At 40.9% G+C, this 24,395-nt stretch overlaps 1 protein-coding gene and 1 long non-coding RNA gene across 2 annotated transcripts in view; both read right to left on the bottom strand.

Annotated features, from left to right (window-relative positions):
- Positions 1-960: 960 nt before the first annotated feature.
- The window catches only part of CAAP1 (caspase activity and apoptosis inhibitor 1), a 38,065-nt gene continuing 14,630 nt past the window's right edge, over positions 961-24,395 (bottom strand). Inside the window, exons 5-6 of the mRNA XM_075931466.2 lie at positions 9,640-9,713; positions 961-2,468 (exon numbers count right to left, since the gene is read on the bottom strand). Coding sequence (XP_075787581.2) covers positions 2,131-2,468; positions 9,640-9,713 — 412 coding nt within the window. The 3' untranslated portion in view covers positions 961-2,130. The remainder of the gene's footprint in view (positions 2,469-9,639; positions 9,714-24,395) is intronic.
- Positions 12,704-16,432, bottom strand: LOC149524121 (uncharacterized). Its single transcript, XR_016349844.1, has 2 exons — positions 15,172-16,432; positions 12,704-14,590 (listed from the first exon to the last, which is right to left on the bottom strand). It is a non-coding gene; the product is annotated as an uncharacterized LOC149524121 (long non-coding RNA).

The raw sequence follows: 24,395 nt of genomic DNA, 5'->3' as shown, positions 1-24,395 counted from the left end.
GAGGTAACTAGTGGTGTCCCCTCACGGGTCCATACTGAGACCAATCCTATTCAACATATTTATAAATGATCTGGAGAACGGGATAAACAGTGAGGTGGCCAAATTTGCAGATGTGGTCACCTCATCTCAACCCTCCCTCCTCCCCGCCCCCCCAAAAAAACCCTCTCAGCGCTGGAAAAAGTTCAGAAAAAGGCAACAAAAATTATTAGGGGTTTGGAACAGGTGCTAATGAAGAGATTAAAAAGACAGGGACTTTTCAGCTTAGAAAAGCAGAGACTAAGGGGGAATATGATAGAAGTCTATAAAATCATGACTGGTTTGGAGAAAGTAAATAAGGAAAAGTTGTTTACTTGTTCGCATAACACAAGAACTAGGGATTGCCAAATGAAATTAATAGGCAGCAGGTTTAAAACAAACAAAAGGAAGTATTTCTTCACACAGAGCACAGTCAACCTCTTTGCCAGATGTGAAGACCAGAACTTTTAACAGGGGTCAAAAAAGAACTAAGTAAATTCATGGAGAATGGGTCCATTAATGCTATTAGCCAAGCTGAGTAGGAATTATACCCTTAGCCTCTATTTGTCAGAGGTTGGAAGTGGGTGACAGGAGATGAATAACTTGATGATTGTCTGTTCTGTTCTCCCTCTCTAGCCATCTGGCATTGGCCACAAAAAGATGACACAAAAAGAACCTGCTACCAAAGGCAATGGCCACACATTTACCAACTTCAGGAAGCTCTTTCAAATCTCTTAAGAGCATTTTGGGTATTGTGTATTGCTAAAACAAGGCCTGCAAATGTAAATAATGAAAAATGTTTAAAATACAGGATATGGGAGATACTAGTTTATTTTCTTACTATTTAATAAATCATTTGCTTATTTGCAAAAGAAAAACAGAAAATTCAATACAGTAACATGTAATGAACCTTTTATTTAACAAGAATTAGACTCACGCCTGAAATGTAACAAAATCAAAAGGTTTTTAATATATACTTCCAATTATAAAAATAGCACCACTTCTAAACAGTCAAAATTATTTTGTTGCAGTTACCAAACAATAGCAAAAGAAGTTGTATAAAAGCAATTTATAAAGTAACATCCTTAAAATGAAGAATGAGTTTATGATTTTTGAATCCTTACAAAAATGCATAAAAATAAATTAGACTGTCTTTCTACAAAGCTATTTACAGGGGAATCTGAAAAGATTAAATCAGTTAAATATAAAAAACTTGAGCTCTAAATCAAATTTTTTAAACTGTTTCTGATTTGCTGCATTATTCAATCTCACAAGATGATATGCTAAATTAACAAAAAAATCTCAGCGAGAAAACAAAGCATTCATTTTCCTGTTTTCAGCTGAGATGTACATGATAAAATAATCATGGAAGGAGACTAGCAAAATAAAATGACCAGCAGTATAAAAACACTTACTAGCATAGTTTGCCACTGGAATTACTTTCTCTAACAATAATTGACTTAGATTGCTTACAGAAAAAAATTCTCTTTAGCAATTTTAACTCTCTAAAAATTAAGCATGCTTTTAATCTCCCAATATACATTGTCATTCAATTTTAACTAGTTCATTTATATTCCTAAAAGCTGTTCCCCAATGAGAAATAAACATCTCAAATCATATCACAGTGTTGCAAGCAGATATGAGCACTGTCATGCCACAGAAGACCTCTTCAAAATAGTACCTTTTAAAGCACATGCAAATCAAGTTACTTAAATTGGTTAAGTTCTGGAGGGAAAAAAAACCCAAACAAGTTTAGCATTTTAACTACTAACTACAGGAATTATGAAGACCCTACAGTGTTTGTTCAACCTTTGTTAAAGGTGCAAGGATCTACACAATCTATGACTTCTTCCCGATTCATGTCAAGTGATAACCCAGCATAAAGAGACATTGATCTAGTGCAGTGTCAAACCAATCCATTTGTGTAAGTCACAGAAGCAGCATGCCAAAAGGCACTGAAAACCAGCTATCAACAATTTAAGCCACAGGTCACAATACGCAAAAGGGTTTGAATGAGGAATGTCATGCCCAATCCAAATACATTTTAGTACAGAAGAAAACTGACACCAGACCCTTCAAAATATATATAAAAAATAAAACTAAGCAGCCTCAGGGCTATTTTTTTACATCACCAGCCTTCATCAAGGCCTTAATAGCCCTGGCTCTCATCTCAAGCTCTAGGAGCTCCAGCTGCTGTGCTGATGGCTGAACATCTTCTGATGGAGGAACCGCCAAAGTTTCTTCTTTAGACTGCTTTGGGCTGGATTCTGCCAACCCCAGTATCTCATTCACGCTTTTCTCAATATCCTTCTGAAGGTCATCTATCTGACCAGTTCCACTTTTGACAGCATTTTCTGGCACATCTGAACTCTCCTCTTCATTGCACGGACCTTCTATGTCGCTATCATATGCATCTGCATTTATGCTGAGGACATCGCTATCTTCTCCTTTGCCTGTAACACAGACAACAAATAATCAGGGTAGTGCAGGGAGCTGAACAAAAATTTCCCTTTCCTCTTAAAAACTGCCTCTGCATATAAATGTTTCTCTTCACAGATTCAGAATATGGCAAAAAACATTATAACTTAAGTATTCCTTTTTCTTTTCCCTCCCCCAACTTTTAAGACAGATCTAATTTAGACAAGTTTTAACACATTTTTATTCCAATTTAGAAAAAAAAAACATGTAATATACCAAAGCAGCAGTGCCTGAAAAATTTATTCCATCATATGGAGTTACATGATCTATTTTCCTAATTAAAAATGTCATAAGGTTTTATATCACAATGAAGCTCCTGCATTACAAAATGAAAACTTATGTGGGGAATTTCTGAGATTGATTACAGTTTACTATTTTAGAAATTCTCATAGTGCAGTTTAAAAATACTTTGATTATTTTATAATTTACAACAAAGGAAAATATGATAATCTATGAACATGCAAAAAAGTCATACATTAATTATCTACATCTTTTAGTGAAGTATTTGAGATGGATTTGTGTCAGCTCAGTAAAGTTACAAGAGAAATGCTGGTGATTTTTTTTCATTAAAAGCAGAGGTTTCTTGGAAGAGTTTAATTGGAAAAAGGACAGAAAGTAAAACTGGCAAAAAGCTCCATTACCAATACTTGCAACTTCTCTGTAAAGAAAGAAATACCGTTCCTCTTGACACTTTGGCTCCACAATTACTTGATGCTTGGGCATTATTTTTTAAATCTTTGGATACACTTGGATAATATTACTTATTGCTTGAAATAAATATAGTAATTTATTGCAGCAAAATTACTGATTCCAAGGGTTTATAATGGTGCCTAGTGTTTCTCAACCTTTTTTTTTTTTTAAGTACCCCTTAAAAGATATAAGTACCCCCAGTACCTACAGTTTTTAGACACACACATTTTTTTCTACCATTGCAACACATTTGTTTAAACAAATTAATTGTAGCCAGGCAGGTGATGAAATTTTTGGGTGTAAAAAGTACAAAAATAATAAAGCGTTGTAAAACTGAAAACAAAAACTCAGTTTTCTCCAAATTTCAGTTGTGTTGATGTACTCCCCAGACTTCTCTCAAGTACCCCAAAGGTACTCGTACCACTGATTGAAAAACACCGCAATAGATAAGACTGTGTCACCTGATAATTCATAAATAATCTTAACAATGAAATTACAGATTTAAAGAAATGTATTTGAATAACTTTCCACTGTGCACTGAAGATACTATATATACCTTTTGCTTTGTATCATGAGCTTTCATGGGCACAACCCACTACTTCAGATTAGTGGAGCAAGAGGCAGAGAGAGGGGCACAGAAAACCTGTGCCTCTTGCTCCAATCATCTGAAAAAGTGGGTTGTTCCCACTAAAACTCATGATACTATATACATTTTTTTTTGTTAGTCTGTAAGGTGTTACAGTATCACTCATTTTTTAAAGTTTTTTTAAAGTTCCAGATTAACACGGCTACCTCTCTGAGACGTTAATAATGCTTAGTGATTTTCCTTAAAAAAAAAAAAAAAAAAAAAAAAACACACACCCTTTTTTAATTAACTTTTGTGGCAACTGCTTTAAAAAAATTTCCTTTCAATATTCCTACTAAGAATTACTAATTTTCTCCATCTGTTCCTTTAACACCTGAATCTCAAAATCTCCAAGGCCTGGAAACATTATTGATCTGCCAGTGTTGCTCATCAACAACAAAGCCACTGATACACTGGAAACCAAGGCAGTACTTCCTCTGTGAATTGTTCTTGGACATCAGTCAATCTGAGTTTTACTAAAGTTCAGATTATAAAGAATACATTTATAATGTAGTCTAAAATATTAAATGTGAGCATCTTGAGGAAAATCCCAGATACAAGTACAGTTAGTTAAAGGCATCAAACCCTGACTTCCTGCTTTATTATTGTTGCAAAACCTACAGAAAGGATTTTGCTAATCATTCTAACTACTAATGACAAATCCCTTAAGAGCATGTGTTTTAGTGAACCATTCTCAGTCCCTCTGAGTAACAGCACAGTAAGCATCTTCTAAAAGGAATTTTAGAAGTCTGCCTTTAGATGTGCTTGTTCATATTTCAGTGCCTTTGATTGTACAGCATATCACAAGAATGCAACTATATGATTGACGTACATTTCTGGAAAACAAAAGGGAGAATGGAAAAACTTCTCCATACCCATAATGGACCATATTCCCCCCTTGAGCTTTGCACAGAATTTCTTTCATTTATGGAAATTCTGGGTGAAGATTAGTAGGTAGGATATGGAAAGCTGAAATTAAAATATTCTGGTTCCAAAGTAAGTTTAAGCAAGAAATTTTGCCAGAGATCTTCACTTAAAAAGAAAAATCAAATGCTTCAGAAAACTCTACCTCTTCTATGAAACTCTTAGAAGAATGCCTTTTGGCGTGTGTGCATGTTTGCTTATGAGCAAAGAAGGAAAATCTTTTTCTTCATACTTTTCTTGACTTTTACGACAAAACTTATCCTGAGGGGGTAAAAAAATCAATGTGGAACACTAAGAAAGACACATAATAAATTCACTTTTCTTGCTTTAAAAAGGAGGAATGCCGTTTCATCCAACTATCTGGTCAACAAAAAATTTTCTGTAAGTTGTTTTATAACCACTGGAGGCATTTTTAAGATAGCCAGCTGGGTTTTATTTACTCTAAATAAAAACTTAACCCTGAGGCCAGGTCCATGCTTCAGGGGACAATCAGCTTAAAGGTACGCAATTCCAGTTATGTAAAAAACATAGCTATAATCAATATAGCTTGCAGGGGTGAGGAACTCTTTTTGGATCAGGGGCCAGAGACCCACAGAAAAGTCACTCAGGGGCTGCACACACATGAGAAGCAGGGAAAAAAACCCTCACTGTACCCCGCAACTGAGGAGAAATACACTCCCCACATTCCTCTTGCACCATAGTCTATGGGGGCCCACCCATAGTCTATGTGGGGTTCCAGCCCACAGGTGGCAGCAGGAGGAAAGGAGGGAGGGAGACAGAGGTGAAATACCAGCATGGGCTCCCAAATACTGGGGAGGGGGGCTGAGCCTCGGGGCCTAACCAGCCCCCAGATCTGAGGTTCCCCACTCTTGCCTTAAAATGAGCAAAACGCTCCTTGTGTCTTCCTTTACTCCTTGCAAGGAGTAGGAGTAACAGCACTGATAGGGCACCCTCAGCATTTAATTTAGAGGGTCTAGTATAGATACACTAAATCAAACACTGGAAGATAAGACTTCCATAATGAAAATGTACCTGAGTGGAGACGTGTTGATAAATAGTTTGTAAGAAATATACACATCCTCAATTCTGGATCTTAGGCCGATATTTAAGAGAGCACAAAAGTCCCTACTCAGAACTTAAATGCTGTCCAAAATAGGGATGCTTTCCTGAACTGACAGGTACTCCACCTGTGCAATCCTTGATTTGTAACATCAGCTAACAGACAGGTTAAAGGGCATATGATGTGTAAAGTGTACACAGTCACACATTTCCAAGATAAAGATAATCATAAATTTAGTCAGATATGGGAAAATTGTTTAAATCGCCATAAACTTTTGTTTCTGGAGGTTAGTTAGCATAATTGATCACGTTGATATTCAAGATTTTTGTCTGTGAAACTTCTTAGTCTAATCCTCAACATCACATGGAGGAATCTGCAGTAAGCTCAGATATACAAGGCCCTTCAGTCCTCTACTGAAGTCTCCAACACTGAAGAAGTGATGTGTTTAGGGTACTTTGCCCTGTGTCTAAATGCCTTCACACTAAAAACTGGCACTGATTCAGATGAAAGTTTCTCTCCTTGTCTCCCTGCTTACAGAAAGGGATGAGTGGATGCTAAACAAAATTTTACCAACTTTAATGTCCCAAAAAGGCCATAAGAAATGCGCATAATTAAGATTAAGGAATGGAAATTCTTCTCTCTTGCTACAAGGAACCAGCTAATATTTACTTAAAACCCTGTTCAAAAGGACAGTACACTTCCATGGGGCAAGAAAACAAACTGTATTTGAGGAGCCTCATTCAAAATGCAGAAGTGCTCATCGTTACTGCCAAAGAGAAACTAACTTTGCTTTGAAACTGATCAAAAGGGGTGAGGGGACCTATTGATAAACTCAGTCGTTCATTCCTGTTGCATTATCTGTACAGTATAGGGACCTGCGCAGTGTTCAAAAGGTATAGGCCACCCTGGATTCTATCCAGAATTAGGAGTTTCCATGGCAGCACAATGCACAATAATCACATAACCCCATTGGCCTACAAATGTTGTTTAATTAGCCAATGAGCTTCATTTTCCTCCTTTGCAGCTGTAATTTTACACAGTCATAAAAGTCTCAGATGGCATTTTTCTCGTTATCTTTTTCATTTTGATAACTTGTACTTATTCCTTCAGCTACAGTTGTGAAATTCATTTTAGCACACAATTCCTTTTTAACCATATTTTACTCACTTCTACTTAGTCCCCTTTGTTTCCTACCTTTTCTCTTTCCTGTAGCATCACAGGATTCAGTATGAAAGAATTATTACTAAGTTATATTTTACAATTTATGCCCATATTCTCAAAAGCTCTTTAAAGCTAACATCTTGAGAAGCAACTGCTGTCATTGCCCAAAGCCATCATGATACCGTGGTTGATAAAGTCATAAAAAAAGGACAATGAAGCAATCACCTGCAGCAGTCATCAATTCCCTGAGATAGCACAGAAAGAGTGGAAGAAGTCTGCAGGAAATCTGTCAATTCCGAGGTCACTCTATACAATGCAATAAGCAATGTTTAAAGTGTTTCTCACAAAGTCATGGCATCCTGCTCTAAACAATTTTGCAGCTTTTTTTTACACTACGTTCTCTTTCCATTTAATTCCTCTCAATGGCTATTTCAAATAAATAAATCATTTGCAAAAGCTGTTAATATAGGACTCGGTATTGTGAAATAAAAGTTGCAGGAAGCAAATAATATTGGCTCCTCATAAGAGGAACACAGTTTATGAGACTCTGATGCATTTACTGATTGAAAAAGTTATTTCTAACATTACTATATGTAGTGAGTCTGAATAAAACAAACAGGCTGAGATAGATGCAGTGATAATTCTAGTGTCACATATATAAAATAATACTGGCAGTCGTTACAAAATGTTTGTGAAATAACTGAACTAAAACGGGAGCTGATGCCAGTTAAAAGCAGCTGCCAACATATACCACGGAATCAAAAGCACACAGTGCCTATCACATCAGTACATGAATGCTTAAACTGGTACAGTTCTGTTTTTTAAAAAAAGAGACACTAGAACTGCCAGAATAAAAAGCTGTTTCTGTCCCTTTCCAGTAGACAAATAAAAAAAAGGCTCACCTGTTCCCATTTGATCACCAAAAGCTTCAATATTGGTGTGATCATGCCACATCCTGGCCTATTTGTTTGTAAATCTACTCTTAAAATTTGGAACATCAAGAGTATTTCTCAGTTTGCACTTGGTGTACAGAAATATCTTGCTTTTAGATAAGACTACAAATCTCTGCCTTTCAAGAGATATGTACAATGCAGACCTTTCCTACATGTAATTTAAATCTGCAAGCAAGCAGCACTTTGGGCAATACTGACTATAAGTGAATTAAACTGAATTAAACAGAGCTAGATTAGCATTATTATGGAGAAGCTCAACTCCTTCAGCAATGAGGCAAATGAAACATGTATAAGAACTGACTGGAAATATTAAATTATGAACAGTTCTTTGGCAGCAAGTTATAAAGGAAATACATCAAGTGATAGAATGCCAACAAAAAGTACTATGGTCACATCAGCATCAAGAAAAAGGAGTCTGAAAGAATCTAAAGATGGTGATCAGCATTTAAAATGATTTACATTCAAACAGAGAGGGAGATGATAAAAGTTCCCATTTTGCTGTAAAAGCAGGAAAGCAGGAGGGTCTGCAGTCTTGGTTCCCCTCTACTGCACTCCCTACTCCCTCAACTGAGTTATTAAACTGTCCTCCTACAGAACAGTAGTGCTCACCTAGCTACAAAGGAGGTCCAGTCTTGCAGAACTCAGAGAGGCAGGAGAGGGATAGGACACAGGGTTGCTGATCCTCTGAGTTGCTTATTTTGAAAGTAAAATCCTTTCTCTTTCCAGCAGGCATAGGTTCGGGGAAGAGGCTTTAACAATATCTGTAGGGGAGCAAGGAGAAAAATGCCTAGAGGAAGACAGGGCTCCACATTCAGGTACTGAGAACTGCATGTACCCTAGGCTCAGGCAGTTTTGGGGTTTGTTTTTAAAGGGTTTTTTTATTATTGTTATAGCTACTTGTTTTTCATTTAAGGTACTGAAGACTTGCTTGTACTGACAACTGCCTACTGACTAACTTTGTCAGTTCACTAAACTAATTATCACTGGACTTATAGTCTACTTCAGTATAGCTACTATTATGTTATTAGGACTTGATGTTCTGGAGGAATTAGGAAAAGCAAGTTGCTTATATAACAGAGTTACCTAATCTCTTGCTGCTGCAAATGGTCATCATACTGAACGTATCTGACTGGCAAAGAGAAAAGACATCATGAACTTAATGATAAAAAAACATTCCCCCAAAATCTTTTAATTTATTTTTCCTATGGAGCCCAAGGAAGCAGCAAGAAGGATCTCAAGATGATCCTGGTCTACTGACCCAGTATTAATAGGGTCTAATTATATAAAATACCCACCAACCTCTATTCTGCCACTTCCTATCACAATGGGTGCAAAAATGAAGGATATTTTTAATCTTAATATTTCAGCATAAAAAGTAACAAATGCTCCCATGTCATTCCAAAGAACACTCTCTGCTCCTACTAGAGCGTCAATGGGAACTTTGATTGCTCAGCACTCCTGAAAATTAAGTCTATGTTTTGGATTTTGTTTTTTATTTTGGTCTTTAAAAAAAGTGATTAATATTGCTTCATTTCTATATGATCTAGATTACACAGATATCCTGGAGCATTTGATTTAATTGAGGATGCATCACTATGATTATTATTACCAGTTAAAGTATTCAGGTAACAATCACTGGCTGACTGATTCAGGTGACAATTCAGGTGACTGATTGATTGTGTCAAACTGATCACAACCAACAACACAAGACTTCAGTTTTCTCTAAAACATACCTTGTTTTGACTCAAGACTTTCCAGTTTGCTGTCTTCTCTCAGAGAAGAAGTAGAGTCTACATTGTTGTCTTGTCTGGAAACAAACCAGAACACATTTTAATTTGTACACTTTACATAATAAAGAAGCCTCTTTTAAAGAAACATTTCCTTTATATTAGTGCATAGTATCTGTGGAAAACTGGTTTTGTATTGAAACTACCAATTTGAGATTACACATACTTTTATAACTATTTTAAGCACTTTAAATACTATGGTATTTTTCTGCTTTCCTCAGTGATTTACAAAATCAAAGTTAATTATCTTCATTGCACTGGTTCTACAAATGAATAATAACTGTAGCATCTTCCCAATATTTTCAAAATGAAGAATAAATTGTCATACAGGCAGGAATTTAGAAAATCTACAGTTTCAGTTGCATTCAAGGGCTAAAACGACAAGGAGTCCTGTGGTACCTTATAGACTAACAGATGTATTGGAGCATAAGCTTTCGTGGCCAAAGACCCACTGTCAGATGCATGCTCTAATACAGGGGTGTCCAAACTTTTTTCAAAGAGGGCCAGATTTGATGAAGTGAACATGCGTGAGGGCCGACCATTTTGCCTGACATTCTTTGAACCATTAAAATTAAATGCAAATTAACTATTTTATGCAAAGTTTATTGCAAACGGCGTACTTTTCATTTCGTCACATGGATGACAAATCTAAACAGGTGTTAAATCACTCTGCCTTTCATATCTGAAGGCCAGATGAAAAAAAAATCCAGGAAGCTGAAATATATGTCAGGAACATTGTAAAGTACATTACATATTATTGGTAATAAAGGTTGTCTGTCAACTTTTAAGTTAAAAAAATATGAACAGGAACATAACACCAAGTATACATGTTGTGTCCAAATATATTTATAACTGATTTAGACCAACTGACATTAACTGAGATTTTACAATGTATTCATCTCAATACATATGGATTCGTTGGGGGCCTTAAAAAATAGATATTGCCAAATTACCTGTGGGGCCGTATTAAACCGGAACACGGGCCGCAATTGGCCCGCGGGCCGGACTTTGGACATGCCTGCTCTAATACAACTGTTAGTCTATAAGGTGCCACAGGATTCCTTGTCATTTTCTGCAGATTTCTGCAGATCCAGACTAACACAGCTACCCCTCTGATACATTCAAGGGCTATTTACTTTTGGAATTAAGTAGCTACTTTTACTTTAACCAGAAACTAATATTACCACTGGAGTAATGCTTTTTAAAAGCAAATTCAAGCAGACTACTAACCTATTCTTAATACCGTATTTTCCGGCATATAGGGCGACTGGGCGTATAAGACGACCCCCTATCTTTTTAATTAAAAGATAGGGTTTCATCTTATACCCCAGCGCCCCTCCGCCTCCTTTGCTCCCGGTGTCCCTGGTCTGCTGGAGATGGTCCCCAGCAGACCAGAGGCACCGGGAGCAAAGCCGCCAGGAGCGCCTGGGCTGCCCCCCCCTCCCCGCCGGAGCCCCTCCGCGGCTTTGAAAGCCTCGGGGGAAGCCGGCGGGGGGGCATCCCAGGCGCGCATGGGCTGCCCCCCCGCCGGAGCCCCTCCGCGGCTTTGAAAGCCTCGGGGGAAGCCGGCGGCGGGGCATCCCAGGCGCGCATGGGCTGCCCCCCCGCCGGAGCCCCTCCGCGGCTTTGAAAGCCTCGGGGGAAGCCGGCGGGGGGGCATCCCAGGCGCGCATGGGCTGCCCCCCCGCCGGAGCCCCTCCGCGGCTTTGAAAGCCTCGGGGGAAGCCGGCGGGGGGGCATCCCAGGCGCGCATGGGCTGCCCCCCCGCCGGAGCCCCTCCGTGGCTTTGAAAGCCTCGGGGGAAGCCGGCGGGGGGGCAGCCCATGCGCGCCTGGGATGCCCCCCCGCCGGCTTCCCCCGAGGCTTTCAAAGCCGCGGAGGGGCTCCGGCGGCGGGGCATCCGGCGTACAAGACGACCCCCGATTTTTGGGGGATGTTTTTTAACTTCAGAGGTCGTCTTGTACGCCGGAATATACGGTATCTATTTTCCCTACTTTAAAATATTAACCTTTTTTAATTCTAAGATACCTATATCCTCCTCCTCTACGGTTTCAAGCCTGGAATTACTTTATGTTGCACAACAGCAAACATAAAAAATAGACTGAGCGCCATGGAAATACATGTATTTGGCCTGCTATCTACCTACAATTTTCAAATTACATTATTTATAAAAAACAGGGAAGTATAAATGAGAGATTGTAAGATGCGCCTGAAAAGGGCAGACACTGCTCACAGCAAGATCCTGAAATCATGAGAGGAGCCAATTGTTAAGTTTAATAAGAATTTTGACAGTAGAATTATTTTATATTCATCTACCCAATTTCATACCTCAACTATTTTCTTTAAGTCTAAAATTTGTGTAGTATGTATTACATGAACATGTAATCAAAGCATCCAACCTGCTTGTAGATATTAAATCAGGGATTTTATCATATCCTAATTTCACAGTTTCAAAACTCATTTAGTTGTTTTTAAACTATTGCCTTAAACAAGTTTTTTTCTTAAGTTGGCCACAGACCTGTTTTTCTATTAAATAACTATGATGTGTTTAACCCAAATTTGCTTCCACATTTAAGAAGATACACCCATTTTGACTGCTGCTTCTCCTTGTAGTACTAGACACAGTAATCAATTCTGATTGGCCTTCCATTTCTTCCACAAGTTTGCACATAAAGATATCCATATAGTTACCACAATTGTACAAACAAATGCTTAGGAAAGTGACTGGACATTTGCACACACAGTTGCAATTGTTATGCAAAAAACTGCAAGTCTGGCACATTCACCTTGACTTAATTTGTATCTAGAGGGACACAAGGTGAGGATCACATGCTTCCTTCCACTATCTGGGATGTTTTTTCCCCCCAAAATCTGCTTCTCTACACTCCTGTATTTGGTCTAAAATGTTATTCCAGATCTCAAAGTATTAATTCTATTGGGCTCTCCATTTCCAGCAGTTGGGTGGTAGACATGGCAAAGATAAGAAGAAAAAGAGCCCAAAAGGTCTCTAGATCTGGGGCCCCCATTATAGAAAGGATGTGGACACATTGGAGAGGGTGCAGCGGAGGACAATAAAAATGATTAGGGGGCTAGAGCACATGACATACGAGGAGAAGCTGAGGGATTTGGGCTTAATTAGTCTTCAGAAGAGAAGAGTCAGGGGGGGATCTGATAGCTGCCTTCAACTTCCTGAAGGGAGATACCCAAGGGGACAAAGAGAGGCTGTTCTCAGTAGTGATGGATGGCAGAACAAGGAGCAATGATCTCAAGATGCAGTGGGGGAGATCTAGGTTGGATATTAGGAACAAATATTTCACTAGGAGCGTAGTGAAGCACTGGAATGGGTTACCTAGGGAGATGGTGGAATTTCCATCCCTGGAAGTTTTTATGTCCCGACTTGACAAAGCCCTGGCTGGTATGATTTAGTTGCAGTTGGCCCTGCTTTGGGCAGGGGGTTGGACTCGATGACCTCCTGATGTCTCTTTCAGCCCTAGGATTCTATGATTCTAGGGGAAAGAGTTATGTTGAACAGGAAGCTTGTTTACATGAGTCTTTCTTGTTTTAAGAACCACCCAAATGTTTCCCCACAGAATTACTTTTGCTCATCTCTGGAAGACCGTTCAGGCTGGATTATCTCTTAGGTGCTAAATCTAAAACCAGAAATTCTAAGAGAAAATTAATTTTGCTTTAATGTGATCTTTTAAACATTGTAAGCAGGTTCTCAGACTTTCCATCCTTCCTACCCCAGCCTCAGAAATAAAACCCAAAATCTTGCACTCTTCCCTCTTGCCAACGAGAGTAACTGACTGTCAATTTCCATTGCTGACAGCAGTGTTGCTCCTTGGCAAACAGCAGGGTCAGCTCTGACACAATCAAATAGTTTCCAAGAGGAAAGATGCCACCTGTGAAGTAATAAAGTTCCTGCTGCTCTGAATCTTAAAACCGAATTTCATTCAGAAATCAGAATCAAGCCTTTGGCAGCAGCCCTTATTTTTAACCATACAGTTTGCTTTAAGTACAAGGAGTGGAAAATCACTACATTACTTTTTACCTAACCAAAAACCAAACAAATAAACCTTTTTCTGTAAATTGGAAATCATGTAGCAAAACGTGCTGCAGAATGTGCCCCGGCTTATATTTTATACACTGGTACTAAAACAGCTGAAGTAGTCTAAATAATATTAACTGTTTTAGTTAAAAAAAAAAAACCCCAAAAAACAAAAAAACCCATGTTGCATACCTGCAACAAAGATCACCTGCTGTCAAAAAATGTGGGGTCCCACAGGCAATCTTTTACATCACATTGTATTTGATCCAAGTAGGTTGGGTTGACAGGATTGCTCATGAAACTTCACCAGCTGGATTTTAATAAGTAGGTGTTATACACCATCTTGTGGCCAAGTAGTGGCAGGTCAATTCATATTTGGTTTATTTTCATAATATTAATACAAGTTTCCTATACAAAGACAGTGGGCCAAATTCAGTCATCCTTAATTTACACCAATGTAAAACAAGAGACAAACAGTCAAAAGCTGCTACAAATCTGGGGAAAACCTTAGCATATCCTCCAGGTTTGGAGAGAAGGGGAAATGCTAGATTTAAAACTAAGGCCATATCTTCACTACTGGGAAGATCAATGTTGCAGTGGATGATCTTCCGGAGTTCAATTTAGTGGGTCTAGACTTGCTAAATCGAATGCTGAGAGCGACCCCATCGATGCCAACACTCCTCTCAATTCACAAGTAGTAAGGGAAGTCGACAGGAGCGTTTGCTCATGTTGACCTCCCACCGTGATGACTGCCAAAGGTTGAATTAAGGTACATCAACTCCACTACGCAATTAGCATAGCTGGAGTTACATATCTTACTTTGACCTTTCAGGTAAGTATAGACAAGACCTACTGCAGTGGTCCCCAACACGGCGCCCGCGGGGCCATTTTTGTGCGCCCGCCAAGTGCTTGGGGCTGGCCTGGCCCTGGGCACATGGAGCATGCACTGTGCCGGAGCCGGCCCTGGCGCATGGTAAGCGCCGGCCCCGGGAGCGCTGCGAATTGGCCGCTCGTGCCCCGGGCACGCGGCGCTTGGAGGGCAAGGGGGGGAGCGCCAGCCCTGGGCGCGTGGCGCTTGGAGGGCGAGGCCCCCCCCGGGTGCGCTGACCCCGGGCGCGCGGCGCTTGGGGGGGGGGAGCGCGCCGACCCCGGGCGCGCGGCGCTTAGGAGGAGCGCCGGCCCGTGCACGCAGCACTTGGGGGAGGAGGGGCCGCCGGCCCCCGGAGCGCGGCGCTTGCAGGCGGGGGCCGGCCCCGGGAGCGTGGCACTTGCGGGGGGAGGGCCAGCCCCAGCAGCGCGGCGCTTGCGGGGGGCCCCTCCCCCCAGCACACGGCTATGGGGGGGGGGGGGCGCCCGCCCCCTGGCGCCCGGCAGGCCAACGGCCACGCCCCCTGGTACCCGGCAGCCTCTAATGGTTGGGGACCACTGACCTACTGCATTGTCTTTGAGGCTGCAGGCCACATATCCTCATTTTTCATATAAGCTTATCTAATAAGTAGCTGCTAAGGTTTGGAGCTCACTATGCCTCCTGGCTGTTAGAAAGACAGCAGTTAGAATCAAGAAAATTTGTTCTGTGAAGAAGTCAGTGCTACTCTTAAAATTCAACCTACCCTCCTTTTTCATCTGATTCCCTTCCCTCACTTTTCCAATTTTGATAAATTAGCCCCTCTACTTCTTTTTTTTCCTTTGGGTCTCCTTGCCATTCTCGCTTGTTTTTGTGGCGTTCTAATCCATCTTACACATTTTTTTTTAAAAACAGACATTGGAAAAACCTCTTTCCTGAAATGATAACATCTTCCATCTTCTGCTGCTTGCCACTGACAGAGTTGCAAAGTGAAGTTTACCTAATTCAGTGGTTTTCACTGGGAGTTTGCAGTCTATGTCTAAGATTAACAAATTGATCCACACATTTATTAGAATTTTGTAGGCATCTGAAGTGAATAAGGAAATGAAACTTACAAGAGTTAGTTTCACTTTACAGGCTTCCTTCCAAGACAATAAAAAGGCTACCCACATCAATCTTTCCAGATTTCCTTCTCCATTTCACATAAGAGAATCAAGTTTTACATTAATTAATACATACACAGAAGCTTAGATGCTCATCAGGGAAGGAATTTTTTTTTTCTCTACAACAATGATGACAGATGAAATAAAGAATCAGCATTTGTTATGTTACAGAATTGGACTCCAGGCAGATCTGATTTACTAGGCCAAAGTTGTTCAACTCATGATCCAAAATTCAGCCTTCAAAATATGTCAGCAGCACATGGGAGGCATGCGGCAGGGGAAGGACTCAGGTCCGGCCCTTGCAGGTATGGACGGAACCCCAGGTATGTGTGTGTGCATGCAGAGATTACCCCGCACTCACCCCCACAACAGTGGCTCATGCAGTTCTGGTTGGGCTTAGCTGCTTGCAATTTGTGATCTCTCAGTGCCGTGCCACTCTGGCACAGGCCAGGTTGTAAGCTACTTGCACAAATTAGGCCTACGTCCCCCCCTTGTTGTCGTTGGGGGCTAGGTAAACTAGGTCAAACCTGAGTAGCACTGCAATGCTGGAGGTCACAATACCCATGCAAGACAGGAGCCACCACTAAGATACACATGGTGTATGTATTTAATATTTATTACATTAGTGTATACTAACTATTGTGGGTAAGAAATATTTAATAAGATAGATTTTTTTGTACTAAAGCTACTTACTGGGTTGCAACAGGCCAAGGTTTTTGAGTCCAGAAAGGATGAAAACCACTGTAATAGATTCTTCTTGATATGCACTGAAAAGAAGTCAGAGCATAATTTTGGGGTGCAGTTGTGCATGTCGTTTGTGAATATAAAACCAAAAATCAGGTGAGGCCCTTAAAAAAAACCAGGGCCTAAGTTTTAAGTAACTATATTATTTTCTTGAATACGAAACTCAATTGGAGTGAACAAGTTTTCTTTAGTAATTCACAAAACAAACCACTGTGGTAATAATAAAATAATATTAATAAAAAAATATATTAAGAATCAGTACTAAAAATACCAATAACCCAGCATTACATACTATGCTCAGGATTATCTGTAGGATCCAGTCCAAAATTTAGATAATCAAAAATTCATGGAGGGCAACTGGTATTACAAAGTCATAAACAAAACCTATAGTTCATTACATACAGTATTAGATACAGTATTAAACACTGCAAGCAAAATTTACACATTTTGCTCAAGCAAGAGAAACTTGCATAAGATGCAATTTTCATTTTTAAAAATAGCATCATGCAGCTATTTCTGAACCAGATGAAGGAACTAATTTTAATAAATTTACCAAAGTATCTGTGGTTGACATTTTCTTTTATGGAAAGTCCAAGACACTTTATTACATTTTACATTAGAAAGGGCATAAGATTAAATGGAATGACAGAATGTGTGTCAGTAAAGTTGGACAAATGCAAAAGGAGCTTTGAATGTCAGCCTGATGTATCAGAAGCCTTGTTTTCTTGGTGTTCTATATATTATAAAGGAAAAAGAAACAAATGATGCTACACTGCAAACAGCCTTTGGCGCTTCTTAAAATTCTTGAATAGCTTATCAAATTATAATACTTTCTAGTTAATAACTTGTCTTGGAATTAAAAGTTAATTTAATGCACTATACTAGAGACAAGCTTTTAAAAATATTACATAAAGTTTGATGTCAATGTGTTTTTGTTCAATTAATGATAGCATTTTAGAGCCAAGTGTTCAAATATTTTGTAATTGTTACCTAGCTTGCATAAATGTAGAAACTATGCAAGCTAGGAGAGCAACTGCAAAATATTTGAAATACTGGCTCTAAAATGCTATCATTAATTCAGCAACCCATTAAGTCTCAGGGGGCAGTTGTATTAGTCCATAACTTTAAAAGCAATAAGTAGTCCTTTGGCACCTTACAGACAAACAAAAATATATAGAATCATGAGCTTTTGTGGGTAAAACCCATTTCGTGTTATTTTAGGCAAACTGCGGAAGACCATACTACATCAGTAACATTTGGCTTCTATTTGACAAGATTTCTGTTTTGGCAACCTTACTTACAATAATCTCTCTCTCTATATATAAAATCTTTTTCTGCAGGATAACAGTATGATGTCATGCATCATTCTGAATCCCAGTATCTCTCCCTCAGCCACGTGGCCTCCCCATCCCCCAGCAGGCCCTGCGGCCTCCCCCCATCTTCCCTGTGCAGCCCCGCCTGTCCCTTCCCTCCCCTCCCCTCCAGCATGGCTCCAACCCCAGGTGTGGCCAGATGCAGGAGTGGCTTGGGTGGCAGAGTGGGGGAGGTGCCTCCCCCAGTCTGTGACACCCACTGCCCAGGCACCCAGCCTTGCTTCAAGGCAAGGAGAAAGCTCCTGAAGCCACTGTCCCGTCCCTAAGTACCACACATGGGAAGGAGCCACTGCCTCAACCTGAGCATCTCACTACACCCCTGCTACTGCCAGCTCCATGCACTGGAGCCCGGATAAAGCCTTAGTACCAAGGGAAAGCACTGCTGTCCAGCAGCACATCCCACAGCGGCTGGCGGTCTACCTGGGACCACGTGTACCCTTGGGCTGGGCAGAAGCTCTCTGGGCTGCTGCACCTGAGGAAAGGTGGGCGAGGTGGCAGGAGATCTCTCCTACCTTTAATTTTTCTTTTTACTGATGTCATGTGACTTTTTGTACTGCGTTTCACCAGCAAGTTGTTTTGATGGCATCTGCACTGGAGCCACTTGTTGATGGTCCCTGCCTCTTGCTCCCGTGTGCTCTCACCTGGGGCAGTGTTTGGGCTCGCTTCACCAGACAGCATGTAAATGCCCTTCCATCTGCACAGGCTTGCCCTTGCAGTTTGCAGGGGGAGGGGGGAGAGGAAGAGCAGAAGTCTGGGAGTTGGACTCATATTGACACTCCTGGCTGCGGGCATAAGGGTGATGGCCTGGTAAAGCCTGTTAAAAGTTTCCTTTCTAACCACTACCGCTCCAGTGAGACCCAAGTCCAGCCCCCAAACTGCCTCCCTCCCACCCACGTGCTGGGCTGCAGCAGCAAGTGGCGCTTCTGCAAGGCACACTGCTTAATGTATCGGAGGAAGGTACTCTGATGTCATGATTATGGGTAAAGTATAAGAACCTAAATAGAATACCAGTGAACAAATACCTGGTATTAACAGTGTTGTTCATGTCTGATGTGACTAACAGTACCAGTGTCCCAAGTGATATAGTACCAGATGGGTAGCCGTGTTAGTCTGAATCTGCAAAAGCGATAAGGAGTCCTGTGGCAGCTTACAGACTAACAGATTTATTGGAGCATAAGCTTTCCTGGGCAAAGACCCACTTCATCAGATGCATCTGATGAAGTGGGTCTTTGCCCAGGAAAGCTTATGCTCCAATAAATCTGTTAGTCTATAAGCTGCCACAGGACTCCTCGCCGCAAGTGATATAGTTCACCATACTATCCTAAAGTGGGAAGGAAGGTAAACACCCGGTGAGGACTGTACATCGGGGTGAAGTCCTCTATCTGGAAGCAAAACATATTAAAACAAAATAAACCTTCAAACTGTTAAGCTTCCTAAACAAAACCAAAGGAAAACTGCATCCAGGAGAATAAGGTGACCAAAGACGTATAAGCAACTACAGAATTTCCACACCTCAATGAAAAAACCTCACACTTCAGTTCTCACATCAGATAACTAGACTGCATTACCTATATCCAATATATGTGATTACTAGTTAGAGGTATTCAGTATATTTGCCCCCATCTACCAACATACGTAGTGACACACAACAAGGAATAGCTTCCTTCAATTTCCTTTACTACTTGTGAAATTAGGGTTACCATGAATCGGAGTGAGAAGTCCTCCAGCTCAACATTATTTCAAAATAAAGGCTTGAAGTGTAGATCTGCACTGTTATTAAGGGAAGTGTCAGTTATTCCAAAATAACGGTGCTGTGTAGACATACCCTCAGAGAACACATTTCCAGAACATCATTGTTTGGAAGGCCTCCAGGCTTCTAAAAGATGTTGTGGAAACACCTGTGTCCTCTGCAGCCGCTGTGCCCCCCCGTCCATGATGCCCAGGAAAGAAAAAAAAAAATCTTACAATCCCCCACAACGTATTACAATATTAAATTCAACTGAAAGAAATAGGAAAGTAAAGTGTGGGGAGGAGGAGTGACAAGCAGCTGAAGAATTCACTTTCCAACCTCAGAGTACAGGGAAAAAGCAGTTAGTCAGCCTTGTAGATGAATACTGGTTGATTGGCTCCCTCAATTAACTATACCATCATTTTGCAAACACTTGAAATGTCTCAATTCCTTTGGTTTAATGGTATTGTACTGTAGCACAGAAGCAAGCAAAGTTGTAATAGTATACCAAAGATTTTAAAACTGCACATTAAAAAAAAAAATTTACACAGCTCTGAAGCTATGGAACAAACCTAATAGGGTAGTGTGTGTCAAATGCTGCCACTAACAGATTTTTTATTTTTTTTTGGTGACCTCCAAAGCATGGGCAGAGATTGGGAGGACAAAATAGCAAGATTCTCCCTGCAGTGTCCACATGTTGCTCTTGAGTAACTGTTACCAAGGCAGCAAAATGCACCACCCTAATGCTTGTGTTGGAGCTGCCAGCATGGATCAGCACCTTGTACTATGCAGCTTCCTCAGAGCTCTGGGCAGCAACTCCGGAAACACAAGGTGCTGCTGTGTACAGCAGCTAGAGCATTCAGTCACCTAGGTGTGCCCCTGGGAAATTTACCCTCTCCCTCCTGGCCAGGGCTAGGGAACTTGGGACTCTGCAGGTAGCCAGTGAACTCCCAATTTACCAGTCTCAGTGTGGGCTGTCACTGAAAGGCTATGGAAGGCAGAGATCAGTGTTTCCCTCGCCTGGGATCAGACTCACTATGTACAGTTGCTGTAACTACCCCAGCAACTCAATGGCTGTTGCAAAGCTTGGAAACTCCCAAAAGAGCGAGGGTTCATGCTCTGAGCTCAAGAATAGGAGCAAAGTCTGGATAAAATTGTTGTAAAGATATCCTTTTACCCCAAAAGAAAAAAATGCAAAGCACCTTATTTATGTTTCTATTGTGTTTAGGTCCAGTAAATAATAGAGACTTGTACATTACTTTTTTATTATCAAGTCTACCAAAACACACACACACACACAAATAAATTACAAAGATTTGGGCATGTATGTGTGTGTGCTTTCATTTTCCTAAATAGGATTAATTATCAGCAGGGATTTCCCTACATCCCCTCTATGAGGGTATATACCCCCCTGGATTTCCCCAACTCCCCCCCCCCCCCCCCCGTTTTGTGAACTATGGCGCCATACAGACCACCTTCACCCTCACGGTCTCACCCCTCATCGGCTCGGACACTCCCCACTGTAAATTCGAACACTGCCCCTAATTTCAATTCCTGGGGAGGCTACTGATTATCAAAGTGGACACTAGCAAGAGTTGGTGGTCACATTCTGAGGCCACTAAATTAGTTTTGTGAAATAAGGACGTTACTCATTCTTCAAGAGGAGTGTCCCTAAGGGTGCTCCACTGTGGGTGTCAGTGAGTCTGGCTTCCATGCCTTGACATCTCGTGTGTATGCCCCCCCTCTCCTCAGTTCCTTCTCTATAACCAAGACCACACCAAAGACTCTTTAATAGTGGGGAGGCAAGTGGGTAGTGAGCATCCACAGAGACACTCATCTTGAAGGACATCAGTTACTGCACAGGTGAGTAACTTTCTCTTCGAAAGAGAGATGTCCCTATGGGTGGTCCACTGTAGGTGACTGTAAAGCAGCATTTATTAAGGAGATTAGGGACTTCAGATTGGGCAGAAAACTAAAGTCAGCATTCTTTCACCACAGCAATGTCAAACAGCAGGTCTCGGGAGAACTAATAGTGTATTATGAAGGTATGTTCAGAGGCCTATGTGGCAGCTCTACAAATGTCTGCAATTGGAACCTTCCATAGATAGGCTATAGAAGTAGAAACCACTCTGGCGGAGTGTGCTTGAAGAGAAGTAGGAGTGTTCATTTTGTTCCATTGATATCATAATAGGATACAGTTGGATATATAGTATGAGAGTCTCTGAGAAGAAAGTTTTGCCTTTATTTGTGGTCTGCTATGGATATGAAAAGTTTGGGTGAGAATCTGAAGGGCTTTGTCCTGTTGAGATAAAAGGATAATGCTTTGTGTAGGTCAAAAGTGTGCACAATGGTTCAAAAGTGTTGGCATGTGGCTTAGGGAAGAAAGTGTAAAAGTGAACAGTTTGATTATTATGGAAGGAAGAATGAACTTTTGGTAGGAACTTTAGATGTGCCCAGAGGGAAATGTTATCCTTAAAGAATATGGTATATGGTAGTTCTGCCATGAATGCTGCAATTTCTCCTAGTTATGATGGCTACTAAGAATGCTGTCTTCATAGATAAGTGTAGGAAGAAACAGGTTGCCACTGGTTTGAATGGTTGACGTGTTACAGAGTGGAAGACCATGTAGAGGTCCTATAGTTCAGTACGTGGTTTAATGTCTGGATAGATGGCATGGAGACCCTTAAGGAATCTTTGTCACCAGGTGTGCAAATATGGAACTGTCATCTATTTTAAGATGAAACATTGTGATGACTGCCAGGTGTACCTTAATGGAGCTGAGGGAGAGACCAGATTTCCTAAGGTAGAGAAGATAGTCCAGTAAGAGGTGCTGAGATAGGAGGGATGTATTTGCTGCAGCAGCAGTGGGAGAAGAGTGTCCATTTGTGGAAGTAGGTTTTTGCATCTTTGGACCAGTTCCCAAGCACTCTTACTCCTGAGAACCATAGAGGTACCACACTTTGAGGGGCAACATGTGAAGGTTAGGGTGCTGTGTCTGTGTTGCAGGCTGATAGGTGTTAGTGGTAGAGTGACTGGAGGAAAGTAAGACATCCTGGTGGGGAAGGGGTTCCATAGTTAACTGTGCCAGGATGGAACTATAAGTATTACAGTAACTTTGTACATTCAATTTCCTGTATCACTCTGTTGAGTAATGTTATTGGTATGGATGTGAAAGTGTAACCTTAACAGATGAGTCTGGCTTAACATGCCGGGAGGGCGGGGGAGAGGAAGGCGGGAGCTGGTACGTGCAAGGAGATGGCTTAAAAGCCAGCTCCCAGCTTGCACCAGCTCTGGGGAGCACCTGCTCCCCACCTGTAACCACTGAATTTTTCAGCAATTACAGGATTACTTCATGAAATGCATTTTAACATCCCTGGTTATTGGTGGGAAGGCAAAAAGAAGAGCACATTCCCCTCATATCAGGAACACATCTCCCCTAGAATGTTTGCCCAGTCCTGCTTTGTAACAGAAGTTCAGGCACTTTTTGTTGTATGAAGTTGCAATAGATTGATTCTGGGGTAACCCGCAACCTTGAAGATTGGGTGATGACTTCTGTATGGGTGATGATTCCCGTTTGTGTTACTGGGGGAAAGAGCTGCTCAGTGCATCTGCAGTGGTGCTGAGTCTATTCTTAGAGAGAGACATTCTGTCTGTCCCCCTCAGTAGCTGGAGCGAAACTGCCCCAGAGACAAAGGAGGGAAAAACCAAAAATTCCTTTGTCCCATTTTGAAATTCCTACCTACATTCCTACTGGCCAACTCTACCTGGGTTAGGTATAGTTAACCCCTTAGTCCCCAGCCTGCTGGCTAACCCTCATGATCATGACATAGGTAACGAAGAACAAGTTTTCAATTTGAGGAACATTATAGAGCTCTGTCTCAGGCCAAGGATGGTAGAGAAGGAACTGGGGGGGGGGGGGGGAGGAGGCCACGCACATACAATGTCAACACTAAGGCATGAGAGTCACGCACCATGCCCGCACAGGCTTCAAGGACACTGTTCTAAAAATCTCTCAAAGGTCCAGGGGTGCACTAACACCTAGAGCGGAACATCCACATGGACATCTCTCAAAGAAAAACCCATGTATTAGGGTACCAATTTGCAATCCTAGCAAACATTGGCTCTGATCCTGTAATCCTTCAGTTTGCACAACTTATACTGACTGCAAGATTTCTACATGATTTCCAACCTGAAAAAGGTAGATGATAGGATAACAATATCTTACATTTGTAAAGAGCTTTCTACATATTAATGGAGTCTACTAGAGTTTTTATTAATCTTTTACATTTTGATCTGGATGAAAGAGTCACTATTTCATTTCATGGGTAGGGGCAGGATTTATATTCATCTATTAATAAGACAAAGATCTTATTAAACTAGAACCAATGATAAACTATAATGACAGATTCAAATTTGGAATGGACTTGGAAGAAGTCCAGAACTAAACTTTGCAACTTGAATCTCTCTCACTGTATACTTGTGGACAGCGAGATTGAAACGTAGACAAAACTGGAGTAAGACTTTTGGGCTGTCTCTAAACTACATCCTTCTTCTCGAAAAAGGGATGTAAATTAGACACTTCAAAATTGCAAATGAAGCTGAGATTTAAATTTCCCATGCTTCATTTGTATAATGGCAGCTGCGTTTTTTCCCTCCGAAAAGGGGCTTTTCAAAAGAAAAACGGCTGTTTAGATGGGGATCGTTCAAAAATAAAACCCTTTTACAAAAGATCCTGTACTTCTCAAAAAAATAAGTAAAAGATTTTTCACAAAAGGGTTTTATTTTCAAATGATCCCCATCT

The sequence above is a fragment of the Pelodiscus sinensis genome, chromosome 6 (assembly GCF_052426305.1).
Source record: "Pelodiscus sinensis isolate ZL-2025 chromosome 6, ASM5242630v1, whole genome shotgun sequence".
Classification (NCBI taxonomy): Eukaryota; Metazoa; Chordata; order Testudines; family Trionychidae; genus Pelodiscus; species Pelodiscus sinensis.
The sequence above is the reverse complement of the archived record's forward strand: the minus strand, read 5'-3'. Positions and strand labels throughout refer to the sequence as shown.